At 41.7% G+C, this 22,571-nt stretch overlaps 1 protein-coding gene across 2 annotated transcripts; it reads right to left on the bottom strand.

Moving 5' to 3' along the window:
• Positions 1–8,079: 8,079 nt before the first annotated feature.
• LOC106601101 (SUMO-conjugating enzyme UBC9-B) lies at positions 8,080–21,233 on the bottom strand. Of its 2 annotated transcripts, none has more exons than XM_014193030.2 (7): positions 20,939–21,233; positions 18,957–19,028; positions 18,397–18,480; positions 17,969–18,041; positions 16,668–16,726; positions 9,004–9,083; positions 8,080–8,804 (listed from the first exon to the last, which is right to left on the bottom strand). In XM_014193030.2, the coding sequence occupies exons 2-7, from the start codon at positions 19,020–19,022 to the stop codon at positions 8,744–8,746; spliced, it is 423 nt and encodes a 140-aa protein (XP_014048505.1). In that variant the 5' UTR covers positions 19,023–19,028; positions 20,939–21,233; the 3' UTR covers positions 8,080–8,743. The 2 variants fall into 2 exon arrangements, with proteins under 2 accessions (XP_014048505.1, XP_014048504.1); XM_014193029.2 differs by having other exon boundaries at positions 16,668–16,777; positions 20,939–21,087.
• Between the last annotated feature and the right edge of the window lie 1,338 nt (positions 21,234–22,571).

Raw genomic sequence — 22,571 nt, 5'->3', positions numbered from 1 at the left:
GTTCCCAAGTATTCCCACGCATAATACAGAGAAACATGTAACTACACACAAATGTAAGCAAGGTTTGAAATGATTGTTTTAGTCAAATATTGTATTTGTTTGGGCTACTTGGGGTCAAATTGCAGTCTACAAATTATTTATAATTATGTTCCGGCCCCCCAACCATCAGCTCAAGAAAAAATTGACCCATGACTGAATATAGTTCATGATCCCTTCTGTGAATGATGGAAATTGTAAATAATAGGCTATAACATGACAACAGGTATTGAGGTGGAATTGTCTGCCTCCCAACCAGATCCAAAATATACAAATTCTGGTAAAGCTTACAAAACTCATGATATTGAAATAAATGTGTACCTCAACTGAGTGACGATGTCAAATAGACATTTATGGTATTTGTATTAAGGTCTAACATGGTGATTAACTTACAAGCTTGACATTTCTCAAGGTCGCCCCTTGTACTGAGGCTACTGAGAAGAGGTGAGATCCTACAGAGTTATACTGAAGACATTCATTAAAAGCATTGGGAGATATAAAATTGACTGTGAGTTTGTTCCCTCATAACCGAACAGCAAAAAACTGAAAAAAAAGTGTTGCGAAATGTATCACGCAAATAGCATGACACAAGGTAGGCTCAGCGATGTACAAACTATCTATGGAATAAAAATATATATTTCAGGTAGACTAGACAATCTGACCTTAATGGAAATGTACTGTTATAATCTCCACCCAGCACAGCCAAAAGAGGACTGGCCATCCCTCAGAGCCTGGTTCCACTCTAGGTTTCCTTCTTAGGATCCTGCCTTTCTAGGGAGTTTTTCCTAGCCACTCTGCTTCTACATCTGCATTGCTTGCTGTTTGGGGTTTTAGGCTGAGTTTCTGTATAAGCACTTTGTGACATCTGCTGACGTAGAAAGGGCTTTATAAATAAATGTGAGTGATTGATTGACAACAATTGTGTGGTGCGAAAGGAGAGGCAAGAATCAGACGCAGGTTTGAAACAACTCCTAGGTCTCTCAGAAACATGTTTCAAACTGTCTATCGATTGGTTCAGTAGTTCAATTTACACATCCTAGCATAGACCCCTGGGAATGAACCCGGTCATGAGGGTCAGGCTGAAGACGATCTACAATCACTTTGAATGGCTGTCACTCAGGGGATCAGAGGTTCCACCACCCAATTGGATGTAATATTGAGTGACACAGAAATGTACTCAATTCAACCCTTCCTCACTCCATTACATTTTACATTTATCCAGAGCATACATTTTCTTCTTTTTTTTCATACTGGTCCCCATGGGAATCGAACCCACAACCATCTCCGCAGGAAGACAACTGAGCCACATGGGACCCAATGCCAGGCATTGATCTGTATGAGCTGTTAACTCAGAATGTGTGTGAACTCTGAATGTGTGTGAACTCTGAATCTCCTATACCCAATGCTTAATTGGCCAGCACAGCAGAAAAGGCTTCCTGCTTGGGTGATGTTTTTTCTCCCCCAACTCCGTTTAGCATAGCCGCATCATACTGTGACACAAAACGCATCATACTGTGACAATTTCTGTATTTTGAAAGTCAGTGGTGGAAGAAGTATTCAATTGTCATACTTGAGTAAAAGTAAAGATCCCTTAATAGAAAATGACTCACATAAAAGTGAAAGTCACCCAGTAAAATAGTACTTGAGTAAAAGTCTAAAAGTCTAATTTACAAACACAGTATTTGTGTTTAGTGAATCCGCCAGATCAGAGGCAGTACGGATGACAATGCGTTATATTGATAGGTGCATGAATTGGACCATAATGCTGTCCTGCCTGAGCATTTGAAATGTAATGAGTATTTTTCGGTGTCAGGGACAATGTATGGGAGTAAGTACATATTTTCTTTAGGAATGTTGTCAAAAATATAAATAGTAAAGTACAGATACCCCAAAAAACGACTTAAGTAGTACATTAAAGTATTTTTACTTAAGTACTTCACACCACTGATGAAAGTTATTTTTCTTAAAAACTCGATTGCTGACAAGCAAAACATTTTGGGACATTATCATCAGTGGACTAACCTGGAGCGCTGGAATTCTCTTCCAATTTCATGGTTAGGTAGAATATCCCTCTTGAAAATGAATGTTTTACCTAGACTACTTAATAACCCAATCCAAATGATCCCGGTCTTATTAAAGTAATAAAATGTTTAAAACGGCTGGTTAAGTTCCTTTATATGGAGTAAACACAAGCCAAGACTTAAGATGGCAATATTGCAGCTGCCAGGTTCTATAGGGGTCTTAGATCTGCCCAATATCAGGTTTTATAAGTGTTGTCCCCACTTAAGGCATATTACTGACTGGATAACAAATGATGACTCCTCTATTTGGTTAGATATTGAGACTTCTTTTTCAAAATACCCCTTGCAGGATCTTTTATTTTTCAGAAGCTTCAAATCTATAAAAGATAGCTGCAATAATCCCATTACACTTAATACACTCAAAGCATGGAGATCAGTCCAACGTTTTGAGGGAAGGTCCAAACTAACCTCTGCTCTTACCCCGATTCTTAACAACCCCAATTTTGTAACAGGATGGCTGGATGTAGCTTTAACCTTTGGCTTAATAAGGGCATAGGCAGACTAAATGATTTATTAGCTGACAAGATTCTAATGTCATTGGAGCAGATGGTTGAGAAATATCAGCTTCCCAAAGCAGGATTATTTCCGCTTTCTACAAATCAGACATATTTTGAAGAGCACCATCTTGGTTGGCAACCCTGATATGTCTGTCATTGAAAGAATGCATTTTTTCTCACAAGGAAATGTCTGTAAGTTCATTTTATGATGCTTTAAGGCCCCTTTCTGCTATAGACACACAAGGGGTCAAGCCAGTGTGGGAGAATGAACTGTCAGTTATTATTCGACGAGGAGATGTGGGAGGACATTTGGAGATATGCACGGTCCTTTTCCAAATTACAAAGGTACTGTTCTAATGTCCTTCAAGAAATTGAACAAATTCTAGGGGTCGACCTAGAATTGGACCCGGTTTCTTTGCTGTTAGGTCTCCCTTGTAGGCATGTTACCTCTGTGGGTAAGAGAAGGTTGTAAAACATCCTTACCTTCGCAGAGAGGAAAAACATCCTCTTACAGTGGATTACTGACAAGGTCCCATCTTTTAAAGGTTGGCATAAGATACTATTTCAATTGGTTCCATTGGAATATTTGACATGTACATTACATTCTAAAACAGATCAGTTGTACAAAGTGTGGGAACCTTACCTGAATTACCAATAACCTGATTTATCAGCTATCATGCTGCAAGGATTCTCTTAGAATGGTTGTTTACTTGTCTCATGATTATACTGTACGTTCCATGTATTGGGGCTAATTCCTTTATTTAAACCAAGTTTTGTGTTCAATTTCTATCTGTTTGTTCGTTTTTTTATTCTTATTTTATCTTTTTGTTGTATCTTAATATGGAAGAAAACTTACAATAAATGAAACAAATACCAAAAGATAGTTTTTGAGTGGTATTTTGGCTCTAGCCTAATATGGGAAGGGCTGCTACTAAACCAGACTTTGGCTCAGAAAATACCATAGCTGGCTTCCTCCTTGTGAACCTATAATGCACTTGAAGGATGGCCACCAATACTGCCAGCATGACTTTTAGGGTTCCATGTTATTTGATGGTGGGCTGTATGGTGTACTGTTGTGAATAGGCTGCAGGATATAACATCCCATAACATGCTGATACATGCTACACCCATCTAAGGACTGGCTATCTCTTTCCTAGCTTTTGACAGGTTTTCAGATCAGAAGCTTTTTCCCTCTGGATTGTGGAGGCTATTTCGTCTGCTTATTCAAATGCTGTCCAAGAGTCCCCGCAGGGGTTCTGAGTCACGGCATGGGTGTTACCACCTCCTGGGCACTGCTCAGAGGTGATCTTTTGAGGACATCTGTGCTGCAACCGTCTGGGCATCCATGCTGCAACCGTCTGGGCATCCATGCACACATTGTGGGGTTTTGTAATTGGATTATTACAGACTTTTAACTAGTGTACGGAGCCCCAAGCCTCTGTAAGGTCTCTCCTGTGCCTTGAGAGTGAGTATGCCACATTATTCAGTGTGATTGTAGATCATCTTCAGCCTGAGTTAAATGTATTACATGTTATTCCCCTCAGCCAGGAAACCAAGATTTCCTATTGTAATCAGACTTTTTGCAATAGGCCCACAATTACTCTTTTAGAGAAATGATAAACTACATGAGAATATTGTCAGCAAGGAAAATGTGTTTTTCTTTCACACACAACAACAACACAATGGCAACTTCAGAGGGTCACCTTCCTAGTTCCCAATTACCAACATGAAGGAAGTGAAAGGCACCATCACCAACAACCCTTAGCTTTCCTGTCAGATACTACACATCGCTCTCTTCCTCTCTCTCGTTCTCTTTTGCACACACATATTAATTACGCGGCTGCTGGGGTGAGGTGCCTCTCCACGTTCAGCAATTATTCCACACACAGCCAGTGAAGAAAAATCTCCAGTCAGGCACCATTTCATGGCACAGGGATGAACACTTCCCAAATAGAACCATTTAGCGCCAGCGGAAAAGCCAAGGCGCAACAGGATCTTGTGATTAGGCTGTTCACATCCATTGATCTGCTGAAGGAAAGGCGATTCAAGGGCACTTGTCATGCTCTTTTGAGTTTTAATTGACTTTTATGTTATGTGGATGGAATTATAGTGAACAACAATATAAACGCAGCATGTAAAGTGTTGGTCCCATGTTTCATGAGCTGAAATAAAACATTCCAGAAATGTTCCATACCCACAAAAAGCTTATTTCTCTCAAATATTTTTCACAAATTTGTTTACATCCCTGTTAGTGAGCATTTCTCCTTTGCCAAGATAATCCATCCACCTGAAATGTGTGGCATATCAAGAAGCTGATTAAACAGCATGATCATTACACTGGTGCAGCTTGTGCTGGGTACAATAAAAGGCCACTCTAAAATGTGCAGTTTTGCCACACAACACAATGCCACAGATATCTCAAGTTTAGAGGGAGAGTGCAACTGGCATGCTAACTGCAGGAATGTCCACCAGAGCTGTCGCCAGATAATTAAATCTTAATTTCTCTACCATAAGCCGCCTCCAACATCGTTTTAGAGAATTTGGCAGTGCGTCCAACCCGGCCTCACAAGCGCAGACCACATGTAATCACGCTAGCCCAGGACCTCCACATATGGCTTCTTCACCTGTGGGATTGTCTGAGACCAGCCACTCAGACAGCTGATGAAATGGAGGAATATTTCTGTCTGTAATAAAGACCTTTCGTGGTGAAAAATGCATTCTGATTGGCTGCCCACCCATGACTGCACCCTGCCCAGTCATGTGAAATCTATAGATTAGGGCCTAATGAATTTATTTCAATTGACTGATTTCCTTATATGAACTGTAACTCAGTAAAATCTTTGAAATTGTTGCATGTTGCAATTAGATTTTGCTCAGTATAGTTGTTATTGCTCAGGAGTCATATAAAGAGTTTGCCATGCCTATAGCGAAAGGAGAGAGAGAAAAAAGAGTGAGGAAGACTGTGGGCAGACAATGGCATTAACAGATGAGTTGGTTATTTTAATATTTCCTCTTTAATAATGAAAATGAATGACCTGCCCCAGTCACTGACAATTAGAGACTCGGGGTTCAGCAAGGGTTAGACTGTGATTGGACTGTTGCCCATGTAAAGAGCCCCTCTAAACGTAATTGTTTGTCTGCAGATAGGTGCCTTTCTTCCTAAGTACCTCTCAATAGCACCTTTTTTCTAAGAGTACTATCTAAAACCTAAAAGGGTTCTTTAGCTGTCCCCATAGGATAACTCTTTGAAGAACCCTTTTGGGTTCCATATAAAACCCTTTCCACAGAGGATTCTACATGGAACCCAAAAAGGGTTCTCCTATGGGAACAGCCAAATAACCTTTTTGGAACAGTTTTTTTCTAGGAGTGTGCCTATATCGGAATACATTTTAATGGCTTGTCACAGCACTTGGCCTCCAGGGTTTCAGAGTCAGAAATTAGAAATGAAAGCACAGCATTGAAAGAGGATGCAACAGTCCAGTCAACGGGTCCTCTTAGGCCTTTGAAGTTGCAGCTAGATGGAGCACCTGTACTCCCTCCTCCTGTACTCCCTCCTCCACCTACTCGTCAAGGACAGGTTGTGACTGTTCCATTTGCTGATGAACCTAGTATAGGATTCCCTCTCCTGCCTTGTCCCACATCCCAGTTACCAGGTTTCGAAAAAGTAATTTTCCTCCACACGGAATAAGCATGTTTGAATGAATATGCAATTAATTTATTCCATGGTTTATCTTCCATCATGTCAGCTATCCTAACTCTAAATCTGCAGAAGGGAACAAAGGATTGTCCATGTTTTGTGCTTAGTGATAAGACACAGGGTGACCCTCTGGCAGCTCCGTTTCCATGGCCACATCATTAGTGCACCGCCCCAGCTGGCTGGAACTGTTTGAAGTGGCAGTGGCACAGTATCTTTAAATAACAAGCCCCCTAGTTTAGGGAGTAAGGAGGGGAAAATAACTTTGGGCAAAAAAATGATTAGCTTTAATCCATGTTTAATGACACCCCATAAAGCCAACCTGCAGATAGTCATCAACGCTCTTCCATTTCACCCAGTTTGTTCTCACCCTGAAATTATTTTCAGTTGTGCTATTTGAGCTGATCCACATCCCATGTTTTTTTTATGTGGGGTTGTCAAAACAGCACCACAAGTAGCGAACATTGACTTAACACTGACTAACTCAATAGCCATACACAACACACCACCTTATCACTGAGGTGTAATCAAGGTTTGTATCATGCTTATTAAGTATGACACCAAGGAGATTTTCTGAAAGTGATTGCCTTAGTGGACGAACTGAGCTGATTAGAAATCTGACTTACAGAATTATGCCACTTCAACCCAAAGAACACCTTATGGCATCGGCTTTGTTCATCAACACAGCGACACTCATTTTGGTTATTATTCACATACACAGTAAGAGTAGCAATTTGAGGCGGATCAGAGGAAACTAAGGAATAAAACTCAGTCCTCACGTCAGTCTGTCAATGACAATCAGACAGAAATGAGTCACTTCAAATCACACAGCCTGATAAACATGTTGGTCATGTAATATCAACACTGATTTGTGTTCCTGAGCAAATCTGGCACAAAACAGGATGTATAGCTGGTGTGCATGACGGTGACTGCACTAATGATATCATTTGCATCACAAAACCTGAAATTTGCATGATGTGTTAATTGCTAGCTGTAAACAGAATGTGAAACGCAGTCATAAGGGCCCATGGGGTTAGCGTAGCGCGAAGAGGATTCCCTCTTTGAAAAGGTGTGACATGCACACACAGAAGTCAATTACTATTCTCTAGTTATATTGATTAAAGGGATAAGAGAGATTTTGGCTATTTTGCCTTTTTCTACCTGCTTAGTCAGATGAACTCATGGATAACATGTCTTAGTCGCCAAAATCTCAACGATCCCTGCTCTAAAGGGATAGTGCAACTAGATTCAGCGCAGGACGAGCTTTCCTTGAGCGGATGGTCAGGGGGCCGGAACATAACAAATATTTGCAGACTGCAAATTGACCGCAAGAATCCCAAACAGATATTTGACGAAACAATTTCAAAACTTGCTAACGATCACATCTCTATTATGCGTGGGAATACTTTGGAACAGATCTCATATTAAAATCACTTGGAGCTGATCCTCCCTTGAAAGGGTCCCTTATGTAGGGTTACCAGATTGTCTCATAGGTATGGTCTCGTTTGAACAGTCCTAACAGTCACTCAAAACCTATTATAATCCAGTATCCTTACTGTGCAGAAACAGCTTTAAAAAGGTAGACTTTGGGCACGACAAATAGTCCAACTCCTACGCTTTCTCCATTTTCAAATAGTTGTTCATTCTGGTCATGCATGCAGCTAGTTCGTTAGCTAAGCTAGCCAGTAACTCATCCAGTATGTGTTGTCATGTCACAGGATTTGGTTTTTGGACAGAAGCTGAAACAATCGATAATTTCTGTAGCCATAAATCTTATTCAACAATTTGTTTTTAAGCATTAAAATGACCTTGAATGATTGATTTGATCATGTACACAGTCTAAAGCTGTGACTTTTACCCAAAGTCCACCTTCAAGAGTAACAGGCATTCAACTGGCAACAGAATGCATTGGGAAAGATGGAACTGAGTCCATCTACATGTATTAACACTTGCTTTGTACAAACATTTTTATTTAAATCTAAATATTTGGACCAAAACAACTTAACAGAGTCTGATGCAGAGACACTAAACTACCTTTGAATGGATTCATTGAGGCCTGTTTTTCTATATCTTTATCAGAACATAGAATTATTTTGCCTAACATTGAATACATTAATACAAAGCAACAGAAGTGACTCCCATTTCGTACAGTCTTTTCTGACAAGCGTGAGCTCTTGAAAAAAGAAATACCACAGTTGGAGTACAGAAAATACTTTGTGGTGGCATTGTGCACCTTCGAATCCTGGACTTCCGAAACAAAAAAGCAAAGGGGTGCATCAGTATGTGGGTGATGGACAGAAATGGCACACATTCAGTTTTAAAACAGTCCAGCAGGAAATAGGTGAGCAATGGACATAGTTGGAGGCAGACAAAAAGGGGGCAGAGACAAAATCCTCAGCAAACCAATTTCTTCTATCTTGTGTAGTCTTGAAGCTTTATGGAGAAAACTTTTTGGCTTGTGCTCGAACCCTTTTTTCATATTCCACTCTGTTTTGGCTGAAATGAAAGATGGAAGCATGTTATGAGGAATGGGATATTTCCTGGAAATATCAAGTATCAACTAACAGCCTTGCAACAATGTTGACCAGGAGGGGCACAAGCTAATGAGAAGATTTTGCCAGCAGCTGTGTATATCCTATTCCGACTGTCATTTGACAAAACTTTCACTTAATTAAAATATCTGGCTCAGACCTACCAGTAAATTGTATACGCCTCAGCTTGTGCAGGATCCTGGATATTTGGTTCATTTAGGAGCTCTTGGATTCCTAACAATATCTGTGGATGAAAACAAAGTATAATGGCAATTTGTGTTCGCAACCTTCCATGGTTTCAAATCAATTTCACCTAATAAGTAACCATGAAGCCATGCTGCCCTCTGCAGCAAAGCCATTTACAGTGCAGCCAAGAGTCACCTGTATACACAAGTACAGTTCTCATCACTCCACATGCATTTGGACAATAGTCTCTATAGCCCAGCATTTTGGATTTGAGATCAGTTGAAAAATTTTATTTAACTAGGCAAGTCCGTTAAGTCCGTTAAGAACAAATTCTTATTTACAATGACTGCCTACACTGGCCAAACCCGGATGACGCTGGGACAATTGTGCGCCGCCCTATGGACTCCCAATTGTGTTACAGCCTGGATTCGAACCAGGGTGTCTGTAGTGACGCCTCTAGCACTGAAGTGCAGTGCCTTAGACCGCTCCGCCACTCGGGGGCCCAATGAGGTGACAGTACAGAAGGTCACCTTTTATTCAAGGATATTTTCCTACATATCCGTTTTACTGTTTCAAAATGTATTAGTGAATTACGTTAAGTGAGGTTAGAGGCACAAAGATCATACCTCTGAAAAATGATAATCTCCTGTTCTTGGAGATTGTAGCATGTTTTGTTGTTGCCTCTGACTGGAACCATTATTCATGACTTCTTAAATCATGGCATTCTCTGGATTAATTTACAAGTGTTCAAAAACCTCTACTGTCCGAGATAAAATTACTCCAGTCATCAAATCACCATTCAGTTCCTATTTGTCAAAACAAAATGCAAATGCATCAAACGAGTTAGAGTCACAAGCTTGATGTATTCATTGTGTGCAAGGAATATAGGCCCAAATACTAAACCTTTGACTACTTTGATACTCTACATACTATTTACCAAGGGGTTGGTCATCTATATTTTTCTTCGCTGTCTATTTACCGCCACTCAAAGAGCTGTATAGGGTCATAAGAAAACACTCATCCAGAAGCAGCGCTCCTAGTGGCTGGGGATTTTAATTCAGGGAAACTGAAATCCATTTAAATTTCTTCCAGCATGTCACCTGAGCAACTAGAGGCGAAAGCTCTATCACCTTTACTCTCCACACAGATAAGCATGCAAAGTGCTCCCTCGACCTCCATTTGGCAAATCTGACCACAACTTCATCCTCCTGATTCCTGCTTACAAGCAAATACTCAGGAAGTACCAGTGACAAGCCCAATATAGAAGTGGTCCGATAAAGCGGATGCTAGGCTACAAGACTGTTTCGCTAGCACAGACTGATAAAGTGATGGGATTCAGCCAATGGCACCGAGTAGTTTACCACATCAGTCACGGGCTTCATTAATAAGTGCGTCGATGACATCGTCCCCACAGTGACCGGATGTACATTAGGGCTGGGCAACATAAAATGTATGTTTAAGCACAATGTCTGTATCGCAAGAATAAATTTTTGAGCTTTTGTCTTCAGGGTCTGGTCTCCTTTGCTCCTTCTGTGCGACTTCCCAATGGCAGATACCAAACCCCTCCCAACCAATCACAACAAAGACAAAAAGGTCCTCATCTCTGACAAGCATTTTGAACTCGCTACTTGCATTTTGTCCCAACAAAAAGACATTAAAAAGTCAAACCATCACAAAACACACTGAAACCATTTTATTGTAATAGAGAACGTATCCTTTGTAACAATACCCTTATGTCTCAACTCCCAAAATGTAGAACAGAGCAGGAGTATCAATGAAAATTGTAGAAAATTAAATCAGTTTGTCACGTGCAGCATCACATACCGCTAGCAGAATTTTAGCCAGACTTGTGCTAGCTGTCTAGTCTTTTATAAATGTGCAATGAGCATTAAAAAGACATCTAAGGAATTGGCATCCTGTTCTCATTCTGAGAAATAAGCATCTTATCCAGGTGTGTCACTTAATTTCAACATCTAAACAGGCTGTTCAAACAGTTGGAAACAGAGGTGTATTCATAAAAATGAAACTTTTCTACCTTGCTAGCAACCAAATAGTTACAAGTTGGCTAGACTTTAAATACAAAAGATTAGCTGGCTACTCACTAGCAGGTCGGCTTGAAACCTGTGTTAATTTTCTATATTGCTCGCTACCAGAAGTTTTTCATCATTAGTGGATGTGCAATGTTCTGGTTAAATTTGTAACATTAAGGGCATTTTCATAGAGTTGAAACCCAGATCAGGTTAAATGGGTAGGTAACATAAAAGGTAACCACATGTAGCCTATGGATTTGTATTAGAATATGCATAAAAATTCCCTTACTTCTTTATTGAGTTATTACATAAAACTGATCGGAATTCTAAGGAATGCATAGTAACCCACAATCAATTGCACTCATGACTACCGGTTTCAGTTACATTTTCTGCCAACTTACAAGTAAACAATATGAATATATTGCTACAAATTAGCTTGCAAGCCAACTAGCCTGCCATTGTTAGCACTACTAGCCTGCTAACACTAAGTTAGCTACTGGCTGACACGCGCAGTGCTATCAACCAGAGGCTGGTGGGAGGAGCTATAGGTGGATATGCTCATTGTAATGGCTGGACTGGAATTAATGGAATGGTATCAAACATATGGAAACCACACGATTGATTACGTTACATTTTTCCATTCCAGCCATTACAATGAGTCTGTCCTCCTATAGCTATTGGGTAGTAGATAACGTTAGACAGATGGAAATGGCTACGTAGCAGCTGTTGTCCATATGACATTCAGAAAGTGCATCATGGGTAGTTCCGAAGACATCCAGAAATTAAATGTAAAAACGCTAAAACTATGTTTGCAGTTATAGGTAACCAGATCTAGACTACAACTAAGTTACTCTTTGACCACACTTGGATGAGAAAAGTCATGCGTTCTACCCTTTAACTCCCTGGAGTCAATGTCCGTACACTCACGGAAAACTTATTAGCATTATAAATAAATAAAAAACACCATACAATCTGTAGTTGAAGCTAGAGATTGTTTATTTTGCATTGATGTCTCAATCCACCTCATCCGCCGATGTCGCACTTCCGCATTTGCGGTGACAGAGCTAGTGCGGTGTTTGTCAGACCATGAGACATACCAAAAATCTGTTGCGTCCAAACGGTTTGGCCTAAAAACTATGACCCCCCCTCTCACAAACACGACGGCGTTCTCTGTTTTGCTCTATGACCCCACAAGAGTCTTGGGACTCCTCTGAAGTCAGTACAGCCGATCTCCCAACTTCTGTCTGTAGCAGACTAACAGTTTGGGCTACACTAATATGACCCTTCCGTGGAAAGGTGAGAAGCTTACAAACACGACGAACCATCAAACAGTCAAAGCTTCAATACAGGACTAAGACCGAATCCTATTACACTGGCTCTGATGCTCGTCGGTTGAGGCAGGACTTGCAAACTATCACAGATTACAAAGGAAAACTCAGCCGCAAGCTGCCCATTAACACAAGCCTACCAGATGAGAACTGCATTCCATGCTTGCTTTGAGGCAAGCAACACTGAAACATGGATGAGAGCGCCAGCTGATCACACTCTCCATAGCTGTTGTGAGGAAGACCTTTAAACAGGTTACATTTACAAGGCCAGACGGATTACCAGGACGCATACTCAAAGCATGCCCTGACCAGCTGGCGAGTGTTTAACCTGACATTTTCAGCTCCCTGACCCAGTCTGTAATACCTCCATGTTTCAAGCAGACCACCATATCCCTGTGACCAAGAACAAAAAGGTAACCAGTCTAAACGACAATCACCCTGTAGTACTCATCTGTAGCCATGAAACGCTTTGAAGGGCTGGTTATGGCTCACACTATCAGGCCAGACAGCCTGGACCCAAACCAACTCACCACCCCAAAAGATCAGATGAGGCACTCCATTGCGCTCCACACAGCCTTCTCCCATCTGGACAAGAGGAACACGAACTCAGCAAAAAAAAGAAACGTCCCCGTCTTTCAAAGAATTCATAACAATCCAAATAACTTCACAGATCTTCATTGTAAAGGGTTTAAACACTGTTCCCCATGCTTGTTCAATGAATCATAAACAATTAATGAACATGCACCTGTGGAACGGTCGTTAAGACACTAACAGCTTTCAGACGGTAGGCAATTAAGGTCACAGTTATGAAAACTCAGGACACTAAAGAGGCCTTTCTACTGACTCTGAAAAACATCAAAAGAAAGATGCCCAGGGTCCCTGCTCATCTGTGTGAGCGTGCCTTAGGCATGCTGCAAGGAGGCATGAGGACTGCAGATGTGGCCAGGGCAATAAATTGCAATGCCTGCACTGAGAGTCACCTAAGCCAGCGCGACAGGACGGACAGCCCATCGTCCTTGCAGTGGCAGACCACGTGTAACACCTGCACAGGATCGGTACAGCCGAACATCACACCTGCGGGACAGGTACAGGATGGCAACAACAACTGCCCGAGTTACACCAGGAACACACAACCCCTCCATCAGTGCTCAGACTGTCCGCAATAGGCTGAGAGAGGCTGGACTGAGGGCTTGTAGGCCTGTTGTAAGGCAGGTCCTCAGATATCACCGGCAACAACGTTGCCAATGGGCACAAACCCACCGTCGCTGGACCAGACAGGACTGGCACAAAGTGCTCTTCACTGACGAGTCGCGGTTTTGTCTCACCAGGGGTGACGGTCGGATTCACGTTAATTGTCGAATGAATGAGCGTTACACCGAGGCCTGTACTCTGGAGCAGGATCGATTCTGAGGTGGAGGGTCCTTCATGGTCTGGGGCGGTATGTCACAGCATCATCGGACTGAGCTTGTCATTGCAGGCAATCTCAATGCTGTGCGTTACAGGGACGACATCCTCCTCCCTCATGTGGTACCCTTCCTGCAGGCTCAGCCTGACATGACCCTCCAGCATGACAATGCCACCAGCCATACTGCTCGTTCTGTGCGTGAATTCCTGCAAGACAGGAATGTCAGTGTCCTGCCATGGCCAGCGAAGAGCCTGGATCTCAATCCCATTGAGCACGTCTGGGACCTGTTGGATTGGAGGTTGAGGGCTAGGGCCATTCCCCCCAGAAATGTCTGGGAACTTGCAGGTGCCTTGGTGGAAGAGTGGGGTAAAATCTCACAGCAAGAACTGGCAAATCTGGTGCAGTCCATGAGGAGATGCACTGCAGTAGTTAATGCAGCTGGTGACCACACCAGATACTGACTGACTTATGATTTTGATCCCCCCTTCATTCAAGGACACATTCCATGTCTGTGGAACTTGTTCAGTTTATGTCTGTTGAATCTTATGTTCATAAAAATATTAACACATTTTAAATTTGCTGAAAGTAAACAGTTGACAGTGAGGAAGTTTCTTTTTTTTGCCGAGTTTGTGAGAATGCTGTTCATTGACTACAGCTCAGCATTCAACGCCATAGTGCCCACCAAGCTCATCACTAAACTAACGTCCCTGGGACTTAATACCTCCCTCTGCAACTGGATCCTTCACTTCCTTACAGGTCGCCCCTAAGTGGTGAGGGTAGGAAACAGTCACGCTGAGCGTCAAAACAGGTGCCCCTCAGCTCACAACTACAATCAATCATTAGGTTTGCTGACGACATAATGGTGATAGGCTGTCATCGTTGTCTGTGATCAGGCCTATAGGAGTTCAGAGACCTGGCAGTGTGGTGCCAAGACAACAACCTCCCCCTTAACGTCGGCAAGAAAAAGGAGCTGATCGTGGACTACAGGAAATGAGGGCCTAGCACACCCCCATTCACGTCGACAGGTCTGTAGTGGAGCGGGTCGAGAGCTTCAAATTCCTGGTCATCTTACAGCCTTAATCTAAAACGTATTAACAGTTACACACCCCCCCCCCAAAAGTACACACACAATACTGTTTAATGACAAAGCAAAAACAGGTTTAGAAATTTTTGCTAATTTATTTTAAAATATGAAACTTTCTTGAAGCACCTTTGGCAGTGATTACAGCCTCAAGTCTTTTTGGGTATGACGATGCAAGCTTGGCACCACTGTATTTGGGGAGTTTCTCCCATTCTTCTCTGCAGATCCTCTCATGCTCTGTCAGTATGGATGGGGAGCATCACTGCACAGCCATTTTCAGGTCTCTCCAGAGAATTTTGATCGGGTTCAAGTCCGGGCTCTGGCTGGGCCACTCAAGGACATACAGAGACTTGTCCCGAAGCCACCCCTGCCTTGTCTTGGCTGTGTGCTTAGAATCATTGTCCTGTTGGAAGGTGAACCTTTGCCCCAGTCCGAGGTCCTGAGCACTCAGGAGCAGGTTTTCATCAAGGATCTCTGTACTTTGCTCCGTTCATCTTTGCCTCGAACCTGACTAGTCTCCCAGACCCTGTCACTGAATGACATCCCCACAGCATGATGCTGCCACCACAATGCTTCTCTGTAGGGATGGTGGCAGGTTTCATCAGACCAGAAAATCTTGTTTCTCATGGTCTGAGAGTCTTTAGGTGCCTTTTGGTAAACTCCAAGCTGGCTGTCATGTGAGGAGTTGCTTCCGTCTGGCCACTATACCATAAAGGCCTGATTGGTGGAGTGCTGCAGAGATGGAGATGGCTGTCCTTCTGGAAGGTTCTCCCACAGAGGGACTCTGGAGCTCTGTCAGACTGACCATCAGGTTTTTGGGCACTTCCCTGACAAAGACCCTTCACCCCCGATTGCACAGTTTGGCCAACTCTAGTAAATGTCTTAGTCATTCCAAACACCTCTTCCATTTAAGAATGATGGAAGCCACTGTTCTTGGGAACCTTCAATGCTGCACACATTTTTGGTACCCTTCCCTAGATCTGTGCCTTGATAGAATCTTGTCTCGGTGCTCTACGGACAATTCCTTCGACCTCAGGGATTAGTTTTTGCTCTGACATGCACTGTCAACCATGGGACCTTATATAGACAGTTGTGTGCTTTTCCAAATCATGTCCAATCAATTGAATGCATTACAGGTGGACTCCAAGTTGTGGAAACAGCTCAAGGAAACAGGATACGCCGGAGCTTAACTTCAAGTCTCATAACAAAGGGTCTGAATACGTAAGTAAATAAGATATCAGTTCTTTTGGTATAAATTTGCAAACATTCCTAAAAACCTGTTGTGTTTTGTCATTGTGGTATTGTGTTTAAAATTGATTTAAAAAAAAAAATCATCAATCTAGAATAAGGCTGTAATGTAACAAATTGACAAAGTCAAGGTGAATGCACTATGGAAATTACCTCGTAGCCCTGCACATCGACTCTACTGGTACCCCATGTGTATAGCCAAGTTTTCGTTACTCATTGTGCATTTATTAACACATCTGTATTATTTCTGTATCTTTCTCTGCATTTTTGGAAAAGATACATACATGCATACATATACATACACAGTGCATTCATTTCAAAATGATTAAAACAGCTCTGTATGAAAATACTCAAAATGTGACATTCTGTACCATCACCTCATATGAAACATTTGATCTCAAACCCAAAATGCTGGAGTACACAGGCAAATGTTTTATATTAGCTTCACTGTCCAAATACATACTGCAGGGGAGTGTATATTACTATTCCTAGGGTTATAGGCAAAGAAGAAGCTAAAACCAGAGAAGGGGTCTTGGATGAAAGCGCTTACTTGTTTGATAGTGATGGCTGGCCTCCAGTCTTTGTCCTCCTCTAAAATCGATAGACAGACTGTACCAGAGGGATATACATTTGGATGGAACAAAGGGGGCTCAAATTTGCCTGCCAAAAGCGGAGAAAATATTATTAGCACAATCTGGAGAAAATTCCAGATGGCACTTATTTGCAGTTCATTAAACGGTGATTTTCAATAGATATCTCCCTCTATCCACACTGAGGTTGGAATAATACTGAAGATTATGATAATGGCCTTTTAGTATAAGAGCGGTCTGAAATTGCAGCCTGTTTTGGTGGGATGTAGTTTCCGCTTGCCTGGTAAAATGTGTTAATAGACCAATAAGGAGAGTTCAAACAGCTGGTTTTCTGTTTTCCCCCTACCCACTCACACCAGTCCAAGCAAAATTCTTTCTTGAGAAATTGCTCTTCGCTAAGAAGCTATTTTTGTTTGTTGGCCATTTTAATTGAAAACAAGGCAAGAGTAAACATGTCGTCCCCCACTAATAATGCAACGCCCCCTTGGGGCAATCACTAATTTTGTAAATGACAGATCCATTTGTCAAGACGCACTCACCCATGGTGTCAAATGGGTCCCGTGGTGTTAAATATGGCGTCGGTTAGCTAGACTCATCCCTGTGCGCCACATTTCATCATTGAGTCAGACAGCAATAAAAACATGTGCCCATTATAGAGCCACCATGTGGTCAATATGAATGCTCTTGCATATGTTGAGTATTGACAGTGTTTGCAATATGCGTACCAAATTTAGTTACAATGAACATGCTTGACTGATATGCATTTATGTGCCAGATCACATCGGTAATTTTTTTATTTAACTAGAAAAGTCAATTAAGAAAAGAAAATCTTATTTACAATGACAGCCAACGCTGGGCCATCAATAGTGGCCATGTTTTAGGTACTAGTCTGGAAAATATTGCATTGAGACCTTTGGCCATAGGTGCCATATCAAGTTTCATGGAGATCAGTCATTCGGTGCCATAAGAGTAGCACCTTAGGTGTTTCACAAATTTCTCAATGGCGGACCTTATGGGTCCCAGAGGCAAATTAGTTCCTTATGAGGGACCCATGTAGCGAATTTCATGACTATGTAATACGGGGTGAGGGGCATGACCTTTGAAAGTTTGCATTTTTCTTGTTATAGGGCCACCATCTGGCTAATCAGTGTAACATTGTGAATGCTGGATCTCCATGGCGACACATCATTCACCCACAGTAAGGTACTTAACTGTTACCCAGAAATGATACAGATTTTTTTTTTTAAAAGAGAAAACATACACTTGGGAGGTGAAGAAGGATAGTCATCCTTGAAAAGCATTCGGAGTTTGAACAAGCCCCCCTCCCATGGGGTCTGTGGAAGAAATACAGAAATTTGGTCAACACTCCTTCAGTAACTGTAGAGTTACTCATAGTGAAGCAATGAGAATGTTGCACAACTGTGGTAATCAATTAACATTGGTTCATTGGTCATCCAGCTACTATATAGATGTTAGTACCAGCACCTCAGTGTATTTAATATCTCCTACAACCAATTAATACCCTGCTTAGCTGTTATTAAAGCAAAATCTGCTGTCCAGTTGAAAAATACCATACAGTGCCAACTTATTATGCTGCACCGCAGGGATTGCTTCCTCCAGTTTGAACATAGTGGTACCTACAATACATATACAGAGAAAGTTCAGCGCTCACTCCAGAGAGCGACTTACCCCCTTCTTTCCAGGGATGGCACACTCCCAATTCATCAAGTTCATTGTTCCATCTGGGTTTTTTGTTGGCACAGCAACAAACCCCTAGCGAGAGAGAAGAGATATTGTTCAACACGTTAAATGTCCAACTCCATGAACTTGCCAACTACAGCCCTGCCCAGAATCAACCCTTAGCCCCCGACCCTCTATGGATGCGTAACTCAATGTGTTTAGTTGGCAGCGCTGCCCTGTTAACGGCTCAGTCACCTGTAATGTAGGCCATTTTATTTGTTCCAACAGCCATGCAGTACGTGTTCAGATGTATTGTCCCCCTGTAAGAGTTATGCTGGTGACAAATCCAATTTCCCATTTGGGATCAATAAAGTTTATTCAACCAGGCCAGGGCAGTACAGCTCTGCTTGGCATAGTGTAAAATGTTATGTGGAACAGACGATCCAGAAAACACATTTCCACAAACAGGTCTTCCAAAATGACACATGCCCTTAAAGAACCAGCTAGGCTTCTACGCAAAGGCACTGTTGACATGAAAATGGCTTCCACCCAAGTCCCTTGATACTCACAAAAGGATGGTCTTTTCTCCAGGCCTTTCTTTCTTGTGCAAGACGACTTAAGGCTATACCAGACATGACTCCCTAAATCAAAAACATTCAGATGAACTGGGAAAAAGGGATCAACAATGGTGTACAGTTCTATTGAAATAAACAATGCATATGTGAGGCACAAGTTCTGCCCACAGATCAGTTCAGGTGGTTTTCGTTTCTCTCTGGCACTCTGTTACTAGTCTCTGGATAACAGCACAGCCAAATGTGGTGCTCAGAAAGCTCAATGCTGCAACCACTTCAACTAGGTCACATCCACAGGTGCCAAGGGACGCAACCAGAGACCTAGTCTAAATGTGTTAAATATGAACTCATTCTTTCATATTGTTTTCAACATCCTTGTAATGCAGCTTGTTGCTCATATATGTGTGTAGTAAAAGGTACAACTGACTTCCATTCAGGTAGGCTTTAAGTTCTCCTACACTTTTAGGAAAGGTGCAATCTGGTACTTCAACTGTCCCCATAGGAGAAGCCTTTGCAGAAACCCTTTTGGATCCAGGTAGAACCTGGAATCCAAAAAAGTTCACCTATGGTGACAGCCTAAGAACCCTTTCGGAGCCCTTTTTTCTCTGAGTGTAATGTAAGCATTGACTGCATAAAACAATCTAAAGAGCAAACAAAAATGGAATAATCTGGTGGATTCATACACTGGTGAAAATATTTCACTTCACATTATCTGGGAAGCCTGGTTAGTGTATGTAACTGGGGCCCCTGGTGTAGAAAAGCTATAGCAAATATTTTAATAACTGAACCAAGATGGACAACACTGTCAATTCTAATGGGAACAGATGAGTCATAGTGGGCAGAACAAGCAAGGTGGTGGGCAGAGCCAAGCACAAGCTAGCGAGATCCTATTGGCCAGTTCTAGCATACATCTGAATATTTCCGTTAGGGAACGCCTACTCTGAGATGAGCATGTGCAATAACTCAATTCGACTTTGCACTCCTAAACAAAGCGATTTTAAAAACTTTGGCAAAGGCTAAAGTCTACTGAACTTAATCCACTCTGTTCAAAACAGATTCTACTTTTGGGAACAGAAAACTGTTTTGAGATCAAGTGTTTCATCGATGAGAAAATGTGCCGAATATAGACCAACATCGATTTCGCAGTATCTTCTCCCACTGCGCGCCAGTGGACTTCCTCTCACTACCCTATTTGGTAGTGAGAGGAAACGCCAAGCGATGCTTCGTATTTAAAAATTCAGTGTAATAGCTGTCTCACTGTTCCATCTGTGGCTATAGTATTGAAGCTTCATACCAGACTAACGAATGTGCCACTATCAATATGCTGACAAGATTGAGAGACCTAGAATTTAATGAGAGGGTAAACTTAGGCCTTGAGTTAAAGGAATTCAATTCTCACAACCGAGATATCTGTTGGATGTTTAAGTTATCACTCAGCGGAATGGTACAAAGAAGCATTAACAGGTAACGCTGGTTGCAAATGTAGCAAACTAACATGTTAGCTATAGCAACTTATTTTGTTGACACACACATGCCCCATAAAGTATATATTGATTGGATAACTTGTAGAGCAGTAGATACAATTGCAGTCATTCTGTTGTCCAAAGCGAAAATGCAACTCTGCACAATTCTGGCACGAAAAGCCGCTAAACAAGTGTGCAAGAGTGCGCAGCCGTCACATTTCGAGGCTAGGTTAGCTACATAGAAGTCCAGTTTAGGATGCCTTAACCTTTTAAATACATATATCCAGCCGAGAAAAGAACATGCCGTGACGTTTAAGATTGACGTACATGCAGGTGTATGTCTTCCGTCTGGATAGCGTAGTTCGCTTGCCAGCCAACTACTTTAGCCTAGCTAACAGTAGCAAGTTAGCAAGCTTTCTAGTGTTAGCTCATAAACCAAACCAAAAACCCCCCACAAATTTACACCGACTACGGATAAAAAAAACAATACATTCTTAGTAGGCGACAAAGACTTACCTTCAGTGTGATAAAAATCACTAGCTATATTTTTCAAAGAACACTCGGGTAGCCAAATTTTTTAAAATTATTTAAAAAAAAAAATCTAACTCGAGACAAATCTAGCTAGGCTAGTGAAGTTTCCCTCCTGACCCCGACACGACCCCCCCGAAATTTAGCCTAGGCTAAATAAGACCTGATTACTTGCTAGTGCCTGAAAACAATTAGCGCTAATTACTAAATATAACAATTAGTTCTCTACAAGGTGTTGCTTGTTAAGAGTGTACGTAATCAAATTTGCTACCATCAAAAATGTATTATGAGACAGCTATTTAATAACAAGAACAAACAAGACAAAAACATGAAAACATTGAATATTCTGTGAGAACTATGTGGTGTCACAACTAATACGATGAATGTATTATATTTTGCAGAAAATGCAAGGTACAGCGTATGTTGGTACAAATGATATGATAATTTAAGATTTTAATCATGACTTTCAGGCAAAGCGTTTGACAGCTATGCGTTTAAAGAGACAGTACATCCAAAGTTAGGGACTGAATGTATCGAAAAGATTTCGACCCTACCATTATGCTTGTTTACACTGAGCTGCACTGGGGTCGGGAATGCCATCATAGTTTATTTAAGACACTGCAGAGTTGGCGTGAGATATGAGTCAGAAAACGTGCCTTAATAAAGGGATGGGATATGTTACTGTATTCCAAATTTGATCTTCATCCAAACTGATACAACCAGAGGATTAAAATATTTTAATGCCCTCTACCGACCTCATGCTAACTAGAAGTAGTCACAGCAGCCATCATGGAATGGCATGTCGCGTTGAACAACAAAATAACTGATTGTACAGTCATCCCAAAATGGCTTCGGTGGCTACTGCTAGTTAGCATGAGGGCGAAAAGGGCAGTTTTTCGAGAAAAAAAACAAGCAGTATTTCAGTCTTCTCGATGTATCAGTTTGGATAAAGGTAACATTTGGAGTTCAGTGCTAGTAGATCTCGCCAGCTTGTCGTCCTAAAACCCGGAAATTAGTTACCTGTGGTTCATTCAGCCATCCCAATGGGATTTTCTGTATTTATCTAGGCAAGTCAGTTAAGAACAAATTCTTATTTACAATGACAGTCTACCCTGGCTAAACCCGGATGACGCTGGGATTTGTTATGGACTCCCAATCACGGCCGGATGTGATGCAGCCTGGATTCGAACCAGGTACTGCAGTGACGCCTCTTGCACTGAGATGCAGTGTTTTAGACCACTGCGCCACTCAAAAATGAGTGGGGAAAGATTAGGGTCTTGAAATAAACACAGAAAATAAAGTCTGAGGTGAACACTGGCACGTCAGTTAAGATCTTATTCGTTTTGTTCTATACGGTAATAGCAGTCCGCTAACATGACGTTTATGAATTATGAAGCATTTGTGCTTTTTTTTATAACAAATTCTTAAACATTTACAAAATTGTGACGTTAGCTTATGAAGATTATCTCATAGAACAAAATATATAAGATCTCCTAAGCCTGTGTTTACCACAGACCTTGTTTTTGCCATTCATCCAAAACCCCCACAAAAACGCTGTTTATGTTTCCTAATAGGCTTTGTCCAACGGACCACGGCGGAGTTAATGCCTACAAAAAGACAC

Source organism: Salmo salar, chromosome ssa03 (assembly GCF_905237065.1).
Source record: "Salmo salar chromosome ssa03, Ssal_v3.1, whole genome shotgun sequence".
In the NCBI taxonomy this organism is placed as follows: domain Eukaryota; kingdom Metazoa; phylum Chordata; class Actinopteri; order Salmoniformes; family Salmonidae; genus Salmo; species Salmo salar.
The sequence above is the reverse complement of the archived record's forward strand: the minus strand, read 5'-3'. Positions and strand labels throughout refer to the sequence as shown.